Raw genomic sequence first — 19,074 nt, 5'->3', positions numbered from 1 at the left:
AGAGGTAGGCCGATGTTGTCTGTTTGGAGAAACAGGATTGAAACCGTTTTGGGCGGTAGCTGCCTGTCTGCCAGAATTCCCGGTGGAACTGGAGTTGGAAATGGCTTTCCTGGGCCTGCTTCCTGATCAATTATGAACGAAGCTCCGGGGCCGAGCACGTGGAAAGTGCTCCAGATTCTGCTGCTACCCAGCTCTGCGTCCTCTAAAAGCTGAGCGGTGATGGTTGGCAAACACTGTGAATGTCATCCATGCCACCTGAACCACACGCTCAAAAATGGTTGAAATGGCAACTTTTATGTTATACGCATTTTTCTACAATTTTTAAAAAGAATCAGATGGAGAAGTAGGAACAGAAGGCAGGACCAGACATTAGGTGTGAATGAGGGGCCAAGCAGATAAAAATTTTACATGAATATCCCAGTTTTCTTTCTTTCCTTTTTTTCTTTCTTTGTGTGTGTGTGTGTGTGTGTGTGTGTGTGTGTGTGTGTGTGTGTGTCGGGGGTGCATGCCTGCAGCAGGAGGGAGTTCCCAGGCCACGGATCGAGTCCAAGCCACAGCAGTGACCACACTGGATCCTGAATCCACTGAGCTACCAGGGAATTCCTATCTCAGCTTTCAATACAATAACTTTTAAGGTAGGAAGTACTGAATATTACAACAAAAAAAGCTTACAGGTAGTGTCCTAGGCAAGCCTCAAAGCTTAGGACCTGACTGGAAGTTGCGGGGAAGACATTAGGCTTGAGATGCTGGGGAAAGAAACCTTTGGCGAATGGAAGCGGTTCCCACATTGCGGCGTAGCACCGACCAGACTTCGGGGACCGTGTGCGGCTCGGCTGCTGAGATAACTAAACTCGGCCTGTTTTAAGTCGTTCTTCCAACTGTATCACCACCCGCTACAAGTTATTTATTGTCTGGCTATGTTCTGGTAAAAAAGAGTTCTATTGCCACGAAATGTGATTTACACAAGGAGCTTTTCACAAGAGCCTGCTTTCCAAGAGAAACAGGCCGCTGTTCTGTGCTGTGAGAAAGAATGAAAAGTGCCATCGATGCGGCCCAAAGACTCTCCTGAGCTGAGCTTACCAGGCAGATTCAGAGAATGCCTGGGTCGGCTTGGACACCACAGGCCTCCTGTTCTGTGCCCTTAGGACTCTGCGGTGTGGCCACCAACCCGGGGCAGGGCCACTGCCTGTGACAGTGGTGTCACAGGGCACAGCTCCAGGGGAGGCCATTCACAAACCCATGACAAAAAGAGTGCCCCTGGGGCTGGCATCACATCATGGGTATGTGACCCCAAGCAAGGAACAGAGCAAATGTCCCAGGATAAAATGCCTCCTCCAGAAACATTAATTATACCAAAATCAAGTTAGATGGCACCTTGCTTTTACACTAAAAGGAAGACGGCTGTCTGTCTGCATGCACGGGCGCCATGTAAAATTCGCATCGGCTAAAATGCTAGAATTCTGAGGAGCCTCTCGCCGTCGCTTGGGGCCACCTTCCCCGATCTCCGGGGACCAGCCTCTGCTGTCAGGGCTACAGCTGTCAGACTGGCCTTTATGCCCTGACAAGTATGGGGAAATAACTCTCACAATTAATTAAAAATCTTATTGACTAGAATGAACCTGGGGACCCAGACTTTAGCACATGGTTTTACAAAACAATAACAGTATGACCCGAAAGAGCTGGAAAGGCTAAATGCTAAAATTGCCATTTCCTTAGTAGCTATATTATACCCACTAAAAAACTGATTCCAGCTAGATCAATAATAATATCAGCTGTTTGTATTTTGTTGAGTTCTGCTATTATTTATCTGGCATGGAGCCAAACCAATTTGCACTGAAAATTACTTAAACTTATCTTGCCATCTGGGATGAATGTTATTTGTAAATGACACATCTTGAATTAAGAGTCTTTCAAACACAGACCAGATATACTGTCACACAATGCAAAGCCATGCAACCCACAAACTAATGCTGCAGAAGAACACGGTAGATGCAAAATCTATAAATTACACGTGTACACTGATAACACGTTAAAACTATGCAAATATGTACAAACAAAGGTACTAAAAGGACAAGTATTGAACAGATTATCTTTGCATGAAAGGTCATTTTTAAAATTTTCTCTCTTTTGTGCTTTTCTGGGATTTTACAAATTACCCTGTCTTTGGTCATTAAAAAAAACCCCGATAATTAAACAAGGGAACGTCAGCCAGGTATGAGAAGTATTTTTAGATAGGAGAAAGTAAGGATAACTCTACCTGTGAATAAGACATCCCCACCGTCCAAGGTTGCATTTTCATCTTGCATCTCTACTATGTTGAGCTGAAGTTTTTCCAGTGCCTCTTTCATCATGTCAACCTGTTGAAAATCAAGTGATTCAGATGAATGTTCTATTTTCCAACAAGAAAAACAATCATCTAAAACTTTAGAACACTGAATTATGTTCCATGTGCACACACACACACACACATACACACACACCCTTGTGAATACTGGAATACGTGTGGTATAGTTTGCACCAGCCGCGATCATCTTTGAGAGAAGAAATTATCTATCAGAAATTGTTTACTCTGTCCCCTTCAAGTCTAAGATCAAGTCTACATTATAATTCTTGTTGCCGTTGGACACTTGGAAAGTGTGACCAGTTAGGGACGGGAGTCAAGAGAGGTGGGAGGCAGAACACCCTACTCGCCTACCCTTGCCAGAAAATGCACGATTTAATTTCGGATCTTAACTCAGCCAGTCAATCAGAATGTCACACACACAGTGACCCATGGAAGGAATGTCAGTGACGACAACCAGTAACTTGACTTCTCAGCCCACAGAAGAGTCACTCTTTGCTATTCAAATATTTGCTAAAACATCAGAACACCTGAGGCTTCTCTGTAAACCTGAACTGCCCCTTAAATTTAACCTAGATCCTTTGAGGTGATTAACAAATACAGTAACTCCAATCAAGCCCAAGAATACTTGAAAGGCACTTTCAGGGACTTTCTATGATTCCAAGGTCCAGTCTGAAGCACAGAGAGGCGTTCCCGTCGTGGCTCAGTGGGGGTGAGCCACACTCATATGCCGCGAGTGTGGCCCTAAAAAGCAGAAAAAAAAATAAACATAAAACAAAGCACAGAGATATTTTAGGGGACACTCGTAGTAAGGATTACATTAATATAAGAACAACGTGCGGCACAGCAAATGGCCTTTGAAGTTCACTACTGAAACATTTCTGAAGATCCGTATAACCTTTAACATGGGAAAGATGTACCGTGAGAAGATATAAACAGGGATTAGGAGAAAAACAAGAGCTCACATGGCACCAGGAAAAGCAAATGTTCTTTTGGCAAAAGTGCTGCCAAAATAGAGCATGCCCAGCACACACAGTGAATTGCCAATGAAGAGTTCAGAAGACATAAACATAGCAGGATAACTTCTGAAGTAAGAAAAATACGGAAATCCTTTGACAGAAAACCTGAATTTGTGCAGTCAAAAAAAATTAAAGAGGATGCAAAACAGATTAAATATATCATCTCATCTGTGTCCTGGAACTCATGTAAAAATTCCACAAACCAGAGTGACTCAGAACAATAAAAAATTACTTCCATGGACTAAACAGTCTTAATGCTGTAATAAATACATCGCGAGACCTCTCTTCACAGCCAAACAGGTTTTCCTATGTAAGAGGAAGCGGAATTGTTGCTAGTGCATATGAAAGATGCACACCACATTTACCACGGCTTGGGCTGCAATGAACCCAGGAAACACAACTCTTTCCTTCTGTCGTCTGCCTCTGTGTCCAGGGGAAATTCACTGACTTTGGAGAAATCATGAAAATGGAGCTGCTGTTAAATTTTGTTTCTATACAAATGCTACTGCTTGTTATAAGTTAGTATTTCAAAGATTACTAGGAATTCAGCAGTAACATGTATTTTCTTTTCTCTTTCTTTCTTTTTTTTTCTTTTAGGGTCACACCTGTGGCATATGGAGGTTCCCGGACTAAGGGTGGCATCAGAGCTGTAGCTGCCAGCCTCCACCACAGCTACAGCAATGCGGGATCTGAGCCGCATCTGTGACCTATTCCACAGTTCACGGCAATGCCGGATCCTTAACCCACTGAGCGAGGTCAGGGATCGAACCTGCATCCTTAGGGATGCTAGTCAGATTTGTTTCTGCTGAGCCACAATGGGAATTCCAGCAAATATATTTCAGTTTGGAAAGTTTATATGTAACATCTCAACTCAGGAACTTGATTCAACTCCTAATTAAAAGTTCAAAGAGAACTGAAGTAGGGAGGCTAATACATACCAGTCTCAGGAACACTATACTTTTTTTTTTTTTTTGTCTTTTTTGCCATTTATTGGGCTGCTCTCGCAGCATATGGAGTTCCCAGGTTAGGGGTGCAATTGGAGCTGTAGCCACCGGCCTACGCCAGAGCCATAGCAACACGGGACCCGAGCCACATCTGCAACCTACACCACAGCTCACGGCAACGCCGGATCTCCAACCCACTGAGCAAGGCCAGGGATCGAACCTGCAATCTCGTGGTTCCTAGTCGGATTCGTTAACCACTGCACCACGACGGGAACTCCAACACTGTACTTTTTAAAAAAGTTCTATGTCTTTCAAATTAAAGTTGTAGAGGGTAAAATGCTTGTGGTTTTTTAAAAGTTAAAACAGCTGCATCGACATGAAAAAACTGCTTCGTGCAAGGGCAGTAAGTACTTTTTAAAGAAATATTCAGTCACATCTACGTACACAGAGCCAACAGGATAGGCCCACACATCAGCACTGGTGATCCTCTGACTCTCAGAGTTAAGGGTACGGACACATTTTAAATGTTTTAAACATGAAGTCAACAGTTTTGACAACTGCAGGGCCACGTGGCATCACATGGGCAATGCTCGCCCCAGTGAAGTTTCTGGAGAAGAAGCAAGAGGCTGAACCCAGACGCCGTCCGTTTGAGCAGCATGCGCTCTTGGCACGGGGTGCCGTGGAGCAGACCGACTCGGTGACAACACCCAGCAGGCAGCCCTTCAGGCACTGAGAGCACCAAATACAGTTACGGAAGTGAGGCTGCTGCCGGGAAAGGTCTGTGTGGACTTAATCAACTTTCGAGAGGGAAAAAAAAAAGACTGAACAGCACACACACCTTTCACAGAGACAGCAGCCTTGCAGAGGGGACGTCAGCACCACTCAGGTGGCAAGAAACCGTCAGAACACACGGCATCACCCTGACAGGCGGGGGAGCCGAAAGCGTCGCGTTAGCCCGTGAAATTAGACGCAAAAAGGGCGAACGAGGGAAACAGCCTTAATTAACTTGCATTTACCGCGTTGCTTTCACACCTAGTCTAAGAACTCGGCAAGACTCTCTTCCCCTCTGCTGCTCCACGAGCATCGTTCCGCCTGTCCTTCCTCTTGTTTACTGTCTACTCCCAGTGCTCCCTGACCCGTCTTTTTGCCTCCCGCCTTCACCCCACATTTCTGCCCTCTGGCCACCGGGCTTCAGGGACCCCCGTGCCGCTGCACACGCACATCCTTCTCTTCAGAAGTTGGCGCTATTTCCGAGGCAACTGTCTTTTTCTCTGCATCTTCCCTCCCTCCCCTTCTTCCTTGTCTGGCCAGTGTGACCCACTGTCAAGTTCTTGGGGACAGACATTCGGGCACTCGAGGGAAGGTCCACAGACTGGAGTGTTATGATCCAGGGCCTGGGGTTCACATCCAGCCCCATGACCTATTGGCCACGTGACCCTTACGTTGTTTAACGTTCTGAGCCTCCGTTTTCCCATCTTTAAAGTGGGTGGCTGGTCATAACGGGTGCTGTAGTCAGCTTCCCAGGCTCCTCCTGAACATCAAATGCCTGGAAAGCGCTTCGCACCTGATAACTGCTTAATAACTATTAGATATGACTTCTGTTACCTTGATGAAAACCATCCTGTGTGGACCTGTGACAAATGCTTGGACGATGAAAACAACCCACAAGAGAAAAGCCGTTGCTTTCTCTTAAATTTGGATGCGTTTCTTCTGTTTTACCATCTCGTGACAGACCCCATCTGCTTCCCAATGAATTGAAATCACAGCCTTTTCTGCAAAAGAGCCAACGTAAAATCACAGCACACACCTTGGGGACACATGGAAATCTAAGCCGTTACACGCTGCCTTCCTTCCGGCTCCTGGAGGCTATCGGGCTCTGCCCCGACTTCACGTGTGATCTCTGCTTTAAGGCGCCCTCAGGGGCAATTCGTAAGGTGGGAAGTGGGCCTGTGCAGAGAGATGTCCCCCAGGCCTCGGAAGAGCATCAGCCCGAAATGACACAGGATGATGAGTTATCAAAGACGCGGTCCCTCTGAAGGGCTCAGTCTGAAGAATTCCCTCTGCTTCCCGAGAATGGGAAGAACTGGGGATTTGAAAACCAGCTTCAACACTTCTCAGCAGCACACGAGTTAATGTCTCTGAGCCGGTTTCCTGACTTGCCAATGGGCCGGTGCTCTCTCCCTAGTGGGGTTACGTGAATGGCAAGGAGACCAACCACACAGGCAGTGCCCCGTTCAGCACCTGGCACATTGTGCTCAAAACCAGTAGTCGCTGGTATCCTTATTTTTGCCCTAAATTAATGCAGTGCTTTGGATTCTGGCTACCTTTCAAAAAATAAACTATAAAACATACCATTTTTGGTATAAAATAAAACATCTTGTGATCCCACTTCTTTTTTTCTTGAAAAATTTCCCCCAAACACAAAATACCAAAACAGGTTAAAAAAAAAACCCCTATACATTGGTATTGGCAAGTTACATTCCATAGTCATTTGCAATATACCGCGGTTAGTTAAATATTCGTTGTTTAGATGCCAGTACTTGCCAGTTGGCCTTGTCCAAAGTTGACTTTGGTGCCTGTTTTCCACAACGACCACGTGGAACGCTTCAGCTCTTCCCTTGGAGGCTGCGACCGGGCCGCGAGGTCTGATGGCCAGGTCTGTGCTCCGTGCAGAACCTGCCCTCTGCTCGCCAGGCCCCTTTCCTTCGGCTGCTTCTGCTCCACCGCTGCCTGATGTACTCATGGCGAACAGGGCCCCGGGCACTGGCCTGTCTGCAGCTGACACGGCTCGGTCACCCTCAGTTCTGCTTTCGGCCGGGCGCTTCCAACGCTCTGAGGAGTATGTTTTCAAGGCCCATCCATGCACAGGTCTCGAGTCCGTTTTAACTCATCATATTGGAGAGCTTTGAAACTATCCCCTCGCCCCACCCATACTCTGGTCCAGCTCTATCGCCCTGGACCGCAGCCACGTGGCTTCGTGGCTGGTGAGATGGTTTCATTTTCTCACCTTGTCGCTGACTTTGTCTTGCTGATTAATGTTAGTGTGACATGTAGATTGTGCTGAGGAAGCCTCTCACGAAGCTGGTGTGCTGTCTCGAGCTCAAGATGCAGCTGGCTTGGAACCTGTACCAAGACTGCCCTGTGGCATCCCTGGTCACACAGAACGTTCCTTCGTTTATGCCCTTAATGTTCTTTGTGGTCCAGCACACCTTCGGTCACTGTGGCCACTGGGACCAGCCCGTCTGGCTGATGTTGTAACAATACTCAATGTCCATGTCATGCTTTCTCACATGTTTTCTCATTTGATCAATATTTTAGTTCAATAAACATTTAGTGGATGCCAATTGTTTTTGTAGTTTTTTTGGTCTTTTTAGGGCTGCACCTGCAGCACATGGAGGTTCCCAGGCTAGGGGTTGAATGAGAGCTATGCTCACCGCCACAGCAGTGCTGGATCCGAGTCACATCTGTGACCTATACCACAGCTCACAGCAATGCCAGATCCTTAACCCATAGAGCAAGGCCAGGGATTGAACCCGAGTCCTTATCATCAGGTTCATTAGCTTCTGAGCCACAACAGGAACGCCTCAACATTTTTTTAAAAACCAAGCTGCGAAGATTAAAAAAACCCAAAAAACCCTACAAAACCAGAGTCCCTGTCCCTGGGAAGCGAACCGTCTAGTAGGGCAGACATGCTGAATATGCAGTCACAGTGAAGTGGAGTTTCGTCGCAATGCTCAGGATAACCCCAAGGCAGGGAGGACACACGCTGCTGTACCACTTTACATTGAGGGCTGCACCTGCAGCACATGGAGGTTTCCAGGCTAGGGGTTGAATCAGAGCTACGGTCGCCGCCACAGCGGCGACCTTGGTTAAAAAGGCTAAGGAAGGCGGCTGATGGCTGCACCGAGCCTCCTGAGCCCACACCCGGGTCACGTTCCTCCTCCTGGCACTGCGAGACTCTGATTCTGCTGCGGGACCATCTGCAGCACAGCCCACGTCAGAGCGGGAGCTCGGGAACGCTCTCTCCCGCTCCGCACACTTACGTCCCCTGCGGGTTACGTGACCCTGGGAGATGCTGGATTCCATCATCTATTCACGGCAGAGACGGTGACCTTTCCGAACATGGGGACCCTAGGAGGAAAGGGGTGGTGAAAGAAGCCCTCCAGGAAGCCGAGCAGGGAGTGCGCACCTTGCCGGAGTGCCCACTGGGGCCGCCGCGCGATGTCAACGTGCCTAAGGTCTGCTCACGGGTTTATCCCTCTTTCCCACAGGCGCCAATGAAATACCAATCTGATCAAAACCGCCTGAGAAAAAGATCAAAGAGAGGCCTAACATACTAAGTGACTCAGACTAAAAAATTCCTAAATGGACACATACTGAAATTCTCTTTGCATTCTGATTCCAGGGAAAAGCTCTTCAGAGGAATTCAGTTAGTAACGACAACGGCAAACGTCCACGGAGTCTTCCTGCGTGCCAGAACCCCACCCAGAGCTCAGAGTCGACCTTAACCTTCGGAATCCAACAGACAAGTGCCAACATCATTTCTGCTGCGCAGCTGAGCAAACCGAGGCAGAGTAGTGACTTGCCCAGGGTCGCATGGCAATGGGGCTGAGATCCGAACCTAGCTTCACTCTGAGGTGTGTGTTCTTCTTGTCTATACAATTCATCTCTAACAAAAAGATCACTCCGCCATCCACTGTGCAAATGAAAATAAATGTTAGAAATGACTGTGAGACTCTATAGTGCTCTTAAAAGCATGCGATGTTCACTTTCATCTATTCGGTCAAACAAAATGTCAACTAAGACAGTCTAGAGAAACGCAGGGACAGAGCTAAAACCCCAGCAAGGTTGAACCAAGGTCTGGGTCCTAAAGATTCTAAATTTTGTTTTCCTAAAAGCACGCACAAGGTAAAGCTAATGAATTTGGGAGCCATTACTTCATCCTTGCAGTTTCTTTTCCCTTTCTTTCTTCCTTTCTTTCTATTCCTTCCTTCCTTTCTCTCTCCCTCTTTCTCTCTCTTTCTTTCTTTCTTTCTTTCTTTCTCTCTTGTCTTTTTAGGGCTGCACCTGTGTCATATGGAAGTTCCCAGGCTAGGGGTCAAATCAGAGCTGCAGCTGCTGGCCCACACCACAGCCACAGCAACGGCAGATCTGAGCTGTGTCTGAGACCTACACTGCAGCTCACCGCAACACTGGATCCTTAACCCACTGAGCGAGGCCAGGGATCAAACCCGAGTCCTCATGGATCCTAGTCAGGTTCATTATCACTGAGCCACGATGGGAACGCCCTCATCCTTCCAGCTTCTAGATCAGATTACGAGGAATTACTTATGGAGAAGTCTTTAAATAGTCAACAATGGATTTTAACTATAGTGAGATTACAAAAGCATATGGACAGGTAGATATACTCCAAACCAAATTCAATCAATCTGAAGAGACTATGAGGAGGGTTTCTGCCACAGTGGCAAGTATGTCTGGCAGGATTCGATGACAGGACCCAAGACTGCCATCCCTATGCACCTGCCATGTGCAAATCTCTCCCTTTGAGTGTTATCACTCCTGCCATTAAGTTAGGTTTTCTGGCACAGGCAAAGACAGTCTGCAGGTGTAATTAAGGTTCCTAATCAGTTGACTTGAGTTAAAGGAAGATTATCTTGGGTGGGCATGACCTAATCAGACGAGCCCCTAAAAGAGAGTGTAAAGGTCAGAGATGGAGAGGCCTGTTCCGGAAGAAGGCAAACAGCCACGTTGCAACTGCCTGTGGAAACCATACGATGGCCACTAGGAACTGAGAACAAGTCCCGGTTGGCAGCCAGCAAAACACAGGACCTTAGCATTGCAGCCCCAAGGAACTGAAATCTTCCAATAACCTGAACAATCTGGGAGGAGAACCAAGCTCCAGATGAGAACACAGCCCAGCTGACAACCAGGTAAATGATGCCCAGACCACCACCCTACAAACTCCGTGAGACAATGAGTGGGTGTGTTTTAAGTACTCCGTTTTTGGTAGCAATGGACAACTAACAGAGAAAGCCTCAAATTTAGACAGATTTTACTTTTAAATGTATTTAAAGCAGCCTTTGAATGGAAGCAAAACGTTGAACTAAATATTCATTTCCAAGTTGTTTGTTCAGAATATGATTTACCAATTCTCAAAATGCTCCTAAGAAATTCCCAACAATGTTTTAAATAAGTTTAAGGTTTCAGACCCACCACCTTCCTTAATTCATTATTTACTGAAATGTTGTGCAATTACATTTTAAAATGAAGAAAATAAGTTGTCATGCTAATTTTTTTCAGTTGCAAATCAAATACATGCTCATAGAAATTAAAACGATACAGGTATGTAAGCAGTAATATAAAGTTAAACTGTGCCTTGGGCCATTTCAATACTATTTTGTTTCATGTACTCAGTAAATACTGCGTGTCTCTTGAGAGCTAGACACCATGAGAGACTGTGGCCAGCGGTCGTCAGAAAACAGACACGACCCTGCTGTAGAGTGACCCGGGATACAGACCCCAGAGTCACCTGAGTCAACATACAGCGTACGTCATGCCCAGGGCCTGGAGGAGAGCGGCCGTGTGCTCTGGGGAGGAGGAGGGGTACCTGATTCAGAGGGTCATGGAAGGTCACTCTGAGGACCTAACATTTACACCAAGAGCTCGACGTGTTAATAGCAGTCATCTGCTCCTGCTGGTGGGTCTGGACGCTTCCTTAGCAATGAAAAGGGCTTCTGGATGATCCTCAGACCGTCAACAGCTCAATTCAGTCTACGCAAAAGTAAGGAAGGGCTCACTGTTTTGGGAAAATGGTCAAGAGAACTAGACGCTATTTAATACATTAAAATCTTCCAAAGTTATCAGTCACATGAACGTCGACAATCCTGTGATTATCCTGGGAACTCATGATATTTACAGAACGGTCAACATGTACCAAAGTTTTACAACCGCCCAGTTCATTTCCCTGTTTTTGAACTTCTGTAATACCAACTGTGACACGAACATGCTCTCTCTTCCCACTGACTATTACATATGCGTTGCATTTTTTCCCATTGATTTCTTGGATTTCTAAACCTACTGGTTTATTTCTAGTGACAAGTTCTAAAGATGGACCCGGATATTTAGCTTCTTGATTTCCATATTTGTAAGACGAGGGGGCAGGGCTTAAGAATGAGGTCATTTCCAGCTCCAGATTTCTAAGTGTTGTAGTCTCAAAGCAATTTTTGGCATTCATAAATGTGACACTAACTGTAATTCTATTTCCCTCCCAGAGAGTTTACTGAAAACATCCCAGATGGTTATTCATGAGTAAAGTATTCTGGCGTTTAAGCAAATCCAGTCAGAAGAGGCTGGGTGTACAGATGTGGGGAAAGATAAGACTGGTCCCAAAACGGATGAGACCCTCAGGGTGAGGGGAGGCTCTGAGGCGGCGGGCGAACCTGTATCTAGAAATCAAGGTGTACGTGTGTCTTCATGCTACCTTAGGTACGCACTTTTTTTTTTTTTTTTGAGTAATCCACAGTGCTGTTCCCTACCTGCCAACAGCGAGAGTAATTCTACTGCGCAGACCAGCAATAATGCCTTTCCTACGAGAAGACAGATGTCAGGCTTTGCTTGCTGCTAATCTCTGCGCACTTTCTCGCAGCCACATGGAATACGATAGATTTCATCAGCTTTGGCTTCATCCCTGCCCACTCCCGGGACCAATGGTGATCCGAGAGAGGAGACTCTAAGAGGCTCCGGGACGATGCTCTGGGGCTCGGCCCTGTCATTCTTTACGCGTTCTCCCATTTTAGACCGTATACCTGGGCACCGCTCTGATTCTTGGCCCTGGAGCCCCATTGTAGTAACTACCCCAGTCTCTTCCTGTGAGCAGAGCAGGGCCCTTCTCTGTGCTCTCCTGAAGGTTTCTTTTCTGCTTTTTAGGGCCACACTGCGGCATGTGGAGGTTCCCAGGCTAGGGGTCCAATCAGCGCTGCAGCTGCCGGCCTCCACCGCAGCCACAGCGACGCTGGATCTGAGCCACATCTGCAACCTACACCACAGCTCAGGGCAACGCCAGATCCCCAACCCACAGAGCGAGGCCAGGGATCGAACCCCCGTCCTCATGGATCCTAGTCAGATTTATTTCTGCTGTGCCACGACAGGAGCTCCTCTCCTGAAGTTTTGAGCTTGGTGCCACAGCCCAGCTGTGTGAATGTGCCTGCTACAGGCACGGGGCCCTTGTCATCGCTCTCTGTCCTCCACACGGGACCAGTATCGCCAAGATCTGAGGAATCTACCTCTCGACTCCTCTAACCCGCCCTCTTTTACAGTTTAAATGCCACAGACCTAAATCATTAAGTAAAATGTGTTAAGCTCTTTCTAAGGGCCGAGCATTGTGACAGGTGGCTTTACACAGATTATCTCGCTGCACGATGCCACACCCCTCTTCTGCCTACATTGGTCGTGGCAGTTCCAACTTTGTAGGGACTGGTGCAAACGACCTAACTGTGGCCACCAAGGGGACGTCTGTGGAGATGTTCCCGGCAGCACACAAAGAAACACAGTCCTGCTTCTTCCTTCAGACACTGTCCTGTCAGCACCTGGACCAGGCATTGGTCTGAGAACACAGCTGTCATCCGCCTCCATCACGAAGGCCAAAGAGACAGAAAGAGTCTGGGTCTTAGATGGCCTTGCGAGGACTGACCTCTGGAGCCCTGGAGTTCTGATAGACGAGATGCTTCATTTCCTGAACCGATTTGGTTTGAGTTTTCTGTTAGCTGCAGCTAAAAGCAACTCATTTATTTATGTGACAAAATTGACAAGCAGTATCCAAAGAGTCCGCGGCAAGACCACATTCGAAGACTTAGGAAATTCTGATGTAACACAACGATGGAGGGAGGACTTTTCTTTCTCTCGGGATACACCGTGACTGGCCATCCGACAAATTACACAATAAGGCCCATGTTACTTGGAGTGACAATACCTGCTGTCTTGGCTGTTAAGAATGTCACTGATCACATGCAGACCACCTACTTGTAGAAAACAAATTACAAGTAATAATTTGTAAAGAGAAAAGCACCCCGAAAGGATCACACCGCCTCGATTCTGCAGAGAAAGCCCAACTGTTACAGCTCCTTGTGTCAGAGCTGGAAGCGAACGTTCCAGCTCACACACCTCGGAGCCCAGGCACAGGTCTGGAGGGACGTGACTAGAAAAGTTAGACAGAAAGGCGGAAGGAAAGCCAGCGGGGGCAGAGTACACAGGAGAGACACAGCAGCTCTGCAGAAAACCGGGCAAGAGCCTTGTCACATCTGGAGAGAACACAAGGACATAACAGCCAAGTTCTAAATGTTCAAAGGCCCCTCCATCGAGAGGTCACAGCAAGACCGTTTCCCGGAAGAAGGATGCAAGCAACGTGTGGCTTTTAAATGAAAAACAAGGCAGGAGCCCTTGTTGGTCTGGCTGCTCTTTTGATATAACGCACTGATTCAAGAGGTCTGTTTCCTCGCTGATGATGACGATACAATAAGCATGCTGAGTGCCTAAGAGCCACTGACTTTCTGTCTGCAGAGAACAAATAAAAATATGCTTTATCACCAAATACCAAACGAAAATAAATGTCAGCTGCCAAAACGCCTGCAAGATGCAGGATATTAAAAACTAGGGAACTGACACGTTTCTAAACGTTTAAACTAATTTTCCCAAAAGTGAAGAAGCATAAAACTGCTGTGCCCACCCGTCCAAAATAAGCACCAGACATAGAACCTGACGTGCCCATAATTCCCTATGCATTCAGAGACGCTGCATGCTGCCACTTCTAAAGGCAATCGGACTTAAAGCCCGAGAAATATGCTGTGTGTCCAGGACACGATGACTACACGGCAGGTCCTAAGCTGCCCCGAAGCCCCTCCAGCAGACGCTCTTCTGCCCCAACTGCAGGCCTACTACACGCTCCCGGGGTCCGCCCCTGCCCCCGGCATTCTACTACCCAAAGATCTGGCCTCACACACCCTCCGGATGTTCACCGAACGCCAAACAACTCTGCAAGTGAGACATAACGTCTAGAAACAGTGTAACAAAGCTATACCTCAGTGAAACACTATCCTCTTAGGCACAGTCACAAGATGAGGTGACCTCTTCCAGACAACCCTTACTCTTGAAGGGCTAGCAGGTTCATCCTTATTCCTAAAGACCTCCCGCCGAGGAGATCACCCTTGGTCTCTTTGTCCTAATAACCATTAACCACCGCCCGTGTCTGTACCTTCTCCAATAATCTCGCTCATGTATCTGCCACTCGACAAGAATCTATTCAACAGTTTTAACCCGTCAGGTATGATTCTAGGCCCTAGAAATACACCAGCAAAGAGAGAAGATCCTTCTGTACACTCTGGTGGGGAGACGGAGGCTAGAGAGGAATAAACAGAGAACATATTAGGTGGAGGTTTGATTCAGGGATGTGATATAAAGTGAGTGGTGACCATCTCAGTGTAGGCTGGGAAGCTAGGAACCACTTCCTGAAAATGTGACATGTGTACTGAGGCCCGAATCCCCTAAAGGACCAGGAGGGAGAAGAATGTTCCAACAGAAGCCAGTGCGAAGGTCCCAGGGTCCGGGGCGGGGGGGGCAGCTTAACGCGTTCGAGGAAGAGGAAGGTCGCGGGTATGGGACTGCAGTGAGAAGGGCAGTGTTACAAGTGGAGCTCTCCCCACCCCTGCAAGTTCATGGGCTGAAGTCCTAACCCCAGAATATGATCATATTTGAAGATAGGGGGTTCTAAGAGGTAATTAAGTTAAAATGAAACCACTAGGTTGAGCCCCAGTCCAATCCGAGGAAATCAGGACACAGGCAGGTGCAGCAGAGAGGCACTGAAGAAACAGGGGGCGGCCACGCACAAGCCAAGCAGAGACGCCGTGGAGCAAGTGACCTGTGACTCAGGATCTCAGACGTCCAGCCTCCAGGTTGGTAAGAAACTAAGCCACCTGGTCTGTGGTGTGTTGTTATGGCATCTCTAGAAACTGAATGCAGCAAGGTACTAGATAAAGCTGGCCATGTGGGATGTGGGCAGGTCTCGCAGACCTTAGCAATCCAGCCTAAGGGGTTGGAATTTTGTGTCATCAGAAGCCACTGGAATTTTGAGGGAGGCGAGTGACATAATCTCACTTACAAAGACAATTCTAGCTGGCTGCTTTGGGGAAAATGGATCAGAAGGCAAGAACTGGGGCAGGGAAATTCGTTAAGGGCCGCTGCCGTTGTCCTAATGAAAGAGAACGGACAAGGGTGTTGACGGCAGAGAGGAAGAATGCAGCCGAATGCAGGGTGTGTTTCGAAGGACAGTGGACAGGACTTGGTGGATTAGCTGTGGGCGGAAAGGAAAGAAAAGAATCACGACGGACTCTTAGGTTTTTGTCTTGGGCAGCTGGGTGAATGGTGGTAGCACTTTCTTATACGGAGGAAACTGCAGAGGAGCAAGTCTGGGAAAAAATTCACGAGTTCCTTTTTGGTCATGTTGAGTCTGAAATGTTTGCAGATATGCAAGCGGAGAGGTCAAGACATTTGAATATACTAATCTAGACTTCTGGGGAGTAGTCAGAACTGGAAACAAGATTTGGAGTCAATAGCATAAAAACAGCATATAAAACCAAGGGACATCAGTTCATTGCAGCACTATTTGCAATAGCCAAGACATGGAAACAACCTAAATGTCCATCGACAGAGGAGTCCAGAAGATGTGGTACATGTACACTGGAATATTACTCCGCCATTAAAAGGAACAAAATACCAGCATTTTTAGCAACATGGATGGACCTAGAAACGATCAGGCTAAGTGAAGTCAGCCATACAATGAGACACCAACATCAAATGCTTTCACTGACATGTGGAATCTGAAAAAAGGACACAATGAACTTCTTTGCAGAACAGATACTGACTCACAGACATTGAAAAACTTATGGTTTTCGTAGCTCAGTGGTTAACGAATCTGACTAGGAACCATGAGGTTGCAGGTTCAATCCCTGGCCTCCCTCCATGGGTTAAGGATCCGGCATTGCCGTGAGCTGTGGAGTAGGTAGCCGACTTGGCTCGGATCTGGCTTTGCTGTGGCTGTGGTGTAGACCGGCAGCTACAGCTCTGATTGGCCCCCTAGCCTGGGAACCTCCATATGCCTTGGGTGCGGCCTTAAAAAAAAAAAAAAAACTAACAAAAAACCAAGTGACATCAGAACTATCTCAAACTCTGTCATGCAGGAAGTGATGTGACAATTCCTCCTAAAAACAGTATTCAAAGAAAGAGACTCCTGGAGGTATTTTTGACCCACTGCTGTTGCAACGCATGGTACTATCTGCAGCAATGGTTGGAAAAGTCTCCCCGGGGCAGCAAAGCCCTGCTCTGGGCACAAGGATTACGACCGCACAGACACCACCAGGATGGAAGGTTCGGAAACATCTCCATGGACTGTAACGAACTTTCCAGAAGCAGTAGATGCGTGAAGTCTTCAAGCAGTACTTGTCAGTTGCCTGTCCAGTTTCTGGTTAAATTCAGTTTTGTGGAAGCTATATAATATAGCAGTAGTACAAGATTTTATTCTTTTAGAAACCTTCAATTTTGAATGAGCACTTGAACAGGAGACAAGGCAAAGTTCATTAAGCAAATAAACAGCGTCCACAGGCTGCAGGAAAACAACTTTCAAGCATGTTTTAGATGAGTCTGTCCAAACTCCATTTGGACTGCAGAGCCATAGACTGAATAAACGCCGCCGTGCTAATTCAAACACATTTTATTCCCTATTCAAATAGGTTCACTAGAGCTCTTGATTGAGAAAGTGGGCCTCGGTGTCTGCTGTATGTGTGAAAAACGAGTGAAGCTGCATTTCTTTAGGAAAATACTGTACTTATCATCTTCTACCTGTTGAAACATGCTTTCTTCACAATTGCTGCAAGTTGGTGCTTTTTTTTTTTTTTTTTTTTTTTTTTGAATGGCTGCACCCATGGCACATGGTAACTCCCGGGCCATGGACTGAATTTGAATCTGAGCTGCAACGATGACCTAAGGGTCCCTAACCCACGGCGACCCGGGTCCAAACCTGTGCCTCCACATCGACCCGAGCAGATGCAGTCAGATTCTTAACTCACTGCACCACAGCGGGAATTCTCACTTGGTGCTCTTTTGACTGTAGCAGATGGCTCAGGGTTCACACGCGATAATCAAATCCTTCTGATGTTTTGCCTCCCTCGTCCTGGGCTGCCGTGAGTCGCGGCGAAGCCTTCGTTTCAGATGCTGGGGCAGCCCCGTCGGGGCTACAGAAGAGACAGCGGTTCACCCTGAGGGGCTGCCTTCTGAGCCCAGGCTGCTGTGTGGCCAGAAATTTTGTAAATAGTCACCCTTTGTCACATGTTCAAACACTTGCTTCTTTTGGAGCTTATTTAGAAAATACGTTAGTGCAAAGCCATCAGCTGAATATCTGCATGCTCACAGATACTAAGTAAAGGCTTGTTTCCAGCAATAGTTGTACGAAATGGCGACAGCTTCAAGGAACTGTCCTTGCTTTTGACAGCTGTTCACATTCTGGCAAGACGGTGACACCAACGGCGAGTGACTTCTCTTCTCTGTTGTCCCATCTGGGTGTCCTCGGCTGGACCGAGACTGGAACAGTTTGATAATGTTTTCCTAATAGAAACACTCCAGTCAATGTTTTACCAAGGAAAACAAATTATTGTCTAGCTAATGAGTTTTGCCTTTTCCAAACTGCCTTAGAAAAACAGGGGAACGTCCTTACCCTTACAGTTTTTCTCTTTTTATTCAAAAAGTTTATTCCTCTTTCCAATTCACCCCTAAGTATTTATTAACTTTTAAATAAAACATTCATTTGAGGAACAGCTACTTGTCCCTTACATAACCCAGAAGGGACTTCATGTCTGGTTTTGAATAATTCTCAAAGTACAATAAACTTAATGCCACCTGGAGCCTCTTCCCAGGAGGCAGAGCTTGATGAAATCAGATCCTCATAAACGTCACTGCCCCTGTTCACTGCTTTTTCCCTTGAACCGGGGCTGAGCTGGCTCGGTTCCACTGTCTCTCAACCAGATCTATTATGGATCAGATGCATTCATTTCACAGGAGGCATGTGCTTATTATAAAATGTACAAAGCATACAGTGTGTTAGCAAAAGACTGCTTTAACAGTGAGGATAGTGGGTAAAGGGTTCAGATGTCTCTGAACTAAATTTGCCATCACAGAGGTTGAGACCCAATCTTGAAATAAGTCCCTGTAAACACATGTTTATGCTGTCAAAACTAAACACATTTCAGTATTATTCAAATATACTTGCTCAGTATTTCTTACTGATACTGTACAGTTAAGAAGATTCTCCCCGACGGGACCGCAGAACCTTGAGAGGTAAAGTAACTCTTTCAGGTCTCCAGAGCCCATTTTAAAGGGCCGCCTCTTTAGTGAATGACATTATTTAGGGTTTGTGCAATGAACCGAGGAGCGTCTTTATAAATACCCAGAGAAAAACTGAGAGAGAAGCTCAGTTAATAATAAAAAATGTAGATAAATTTAGCAGTTAAAAGACTATGCAAAACACTAGATTACAACAATTCCTTAAAGGTGCGACTATTAATAAAGACGAAAAGGAAACGTTCAAAACTGAGAGGCGCCCTGGTCGGTTGGTGGAAAAGGACTGTTGTGTCCCCAGTGGGAGACGCTGCGAGACACCCGAACCCTTGAAACTTCATCCCCTGCCAGCACCTACAGGCACCACTGCCCAGGCAGGCTCCCAAGGCAGCCC

The 19,074-nt window shown here is 46.8% G+C and overlaps 1 protein-coding gene across 5 annotated transcripts in view; it reads right to left on the bottom strand.

Annotated features, from left to right (window-relative positions):
- DDAH1 (dimethylarginine dimethylaminohydrolase 1) overlaps window positions 1-19,074 on the bottom strand; it is a 132,230-nt gene that overhangs the window by 35,043 nt on the left and 78,113 nt on the right. For 2 of the 5 annotated variants that reach the window (XM_021090342.1, XM_013980506.2), the window contains exon 2: window positions 2,258-2,357. In XM_021090342.1, the coding sequence (XP_020946001.1) occupies window positions 2,258-2,357 (100 nt within the window). Of the gene's footprint in view, window positions 1-2,257; window positions 2,358-2,480; window positions 2,783-14,376; window positions 14,466-19,074 lie in introns of those variants that run through there. The other 3 variants (XM_021090345.1, XM_021090344.1, XM_021090343.1) reach the window with 3 other exon arrangements.

The sequence above is a fragment of the Sus scrofa genome, chromosome 4, assembly GCF_000003025.6.
Source record: "Sus scrofa isolate TJ Tabasco breed Duroc chromosome 4, Sscrofa11.1, whole genome shotgun sequence".
NCBI lineage: Eukaryota > Metazoa > Chordata > Mammalia > Artiodactyla > Suidae > Sus > Sus scrofa.
This window is presented reverse-complemented; position numbering and strand designations above follow the sequence as displayed.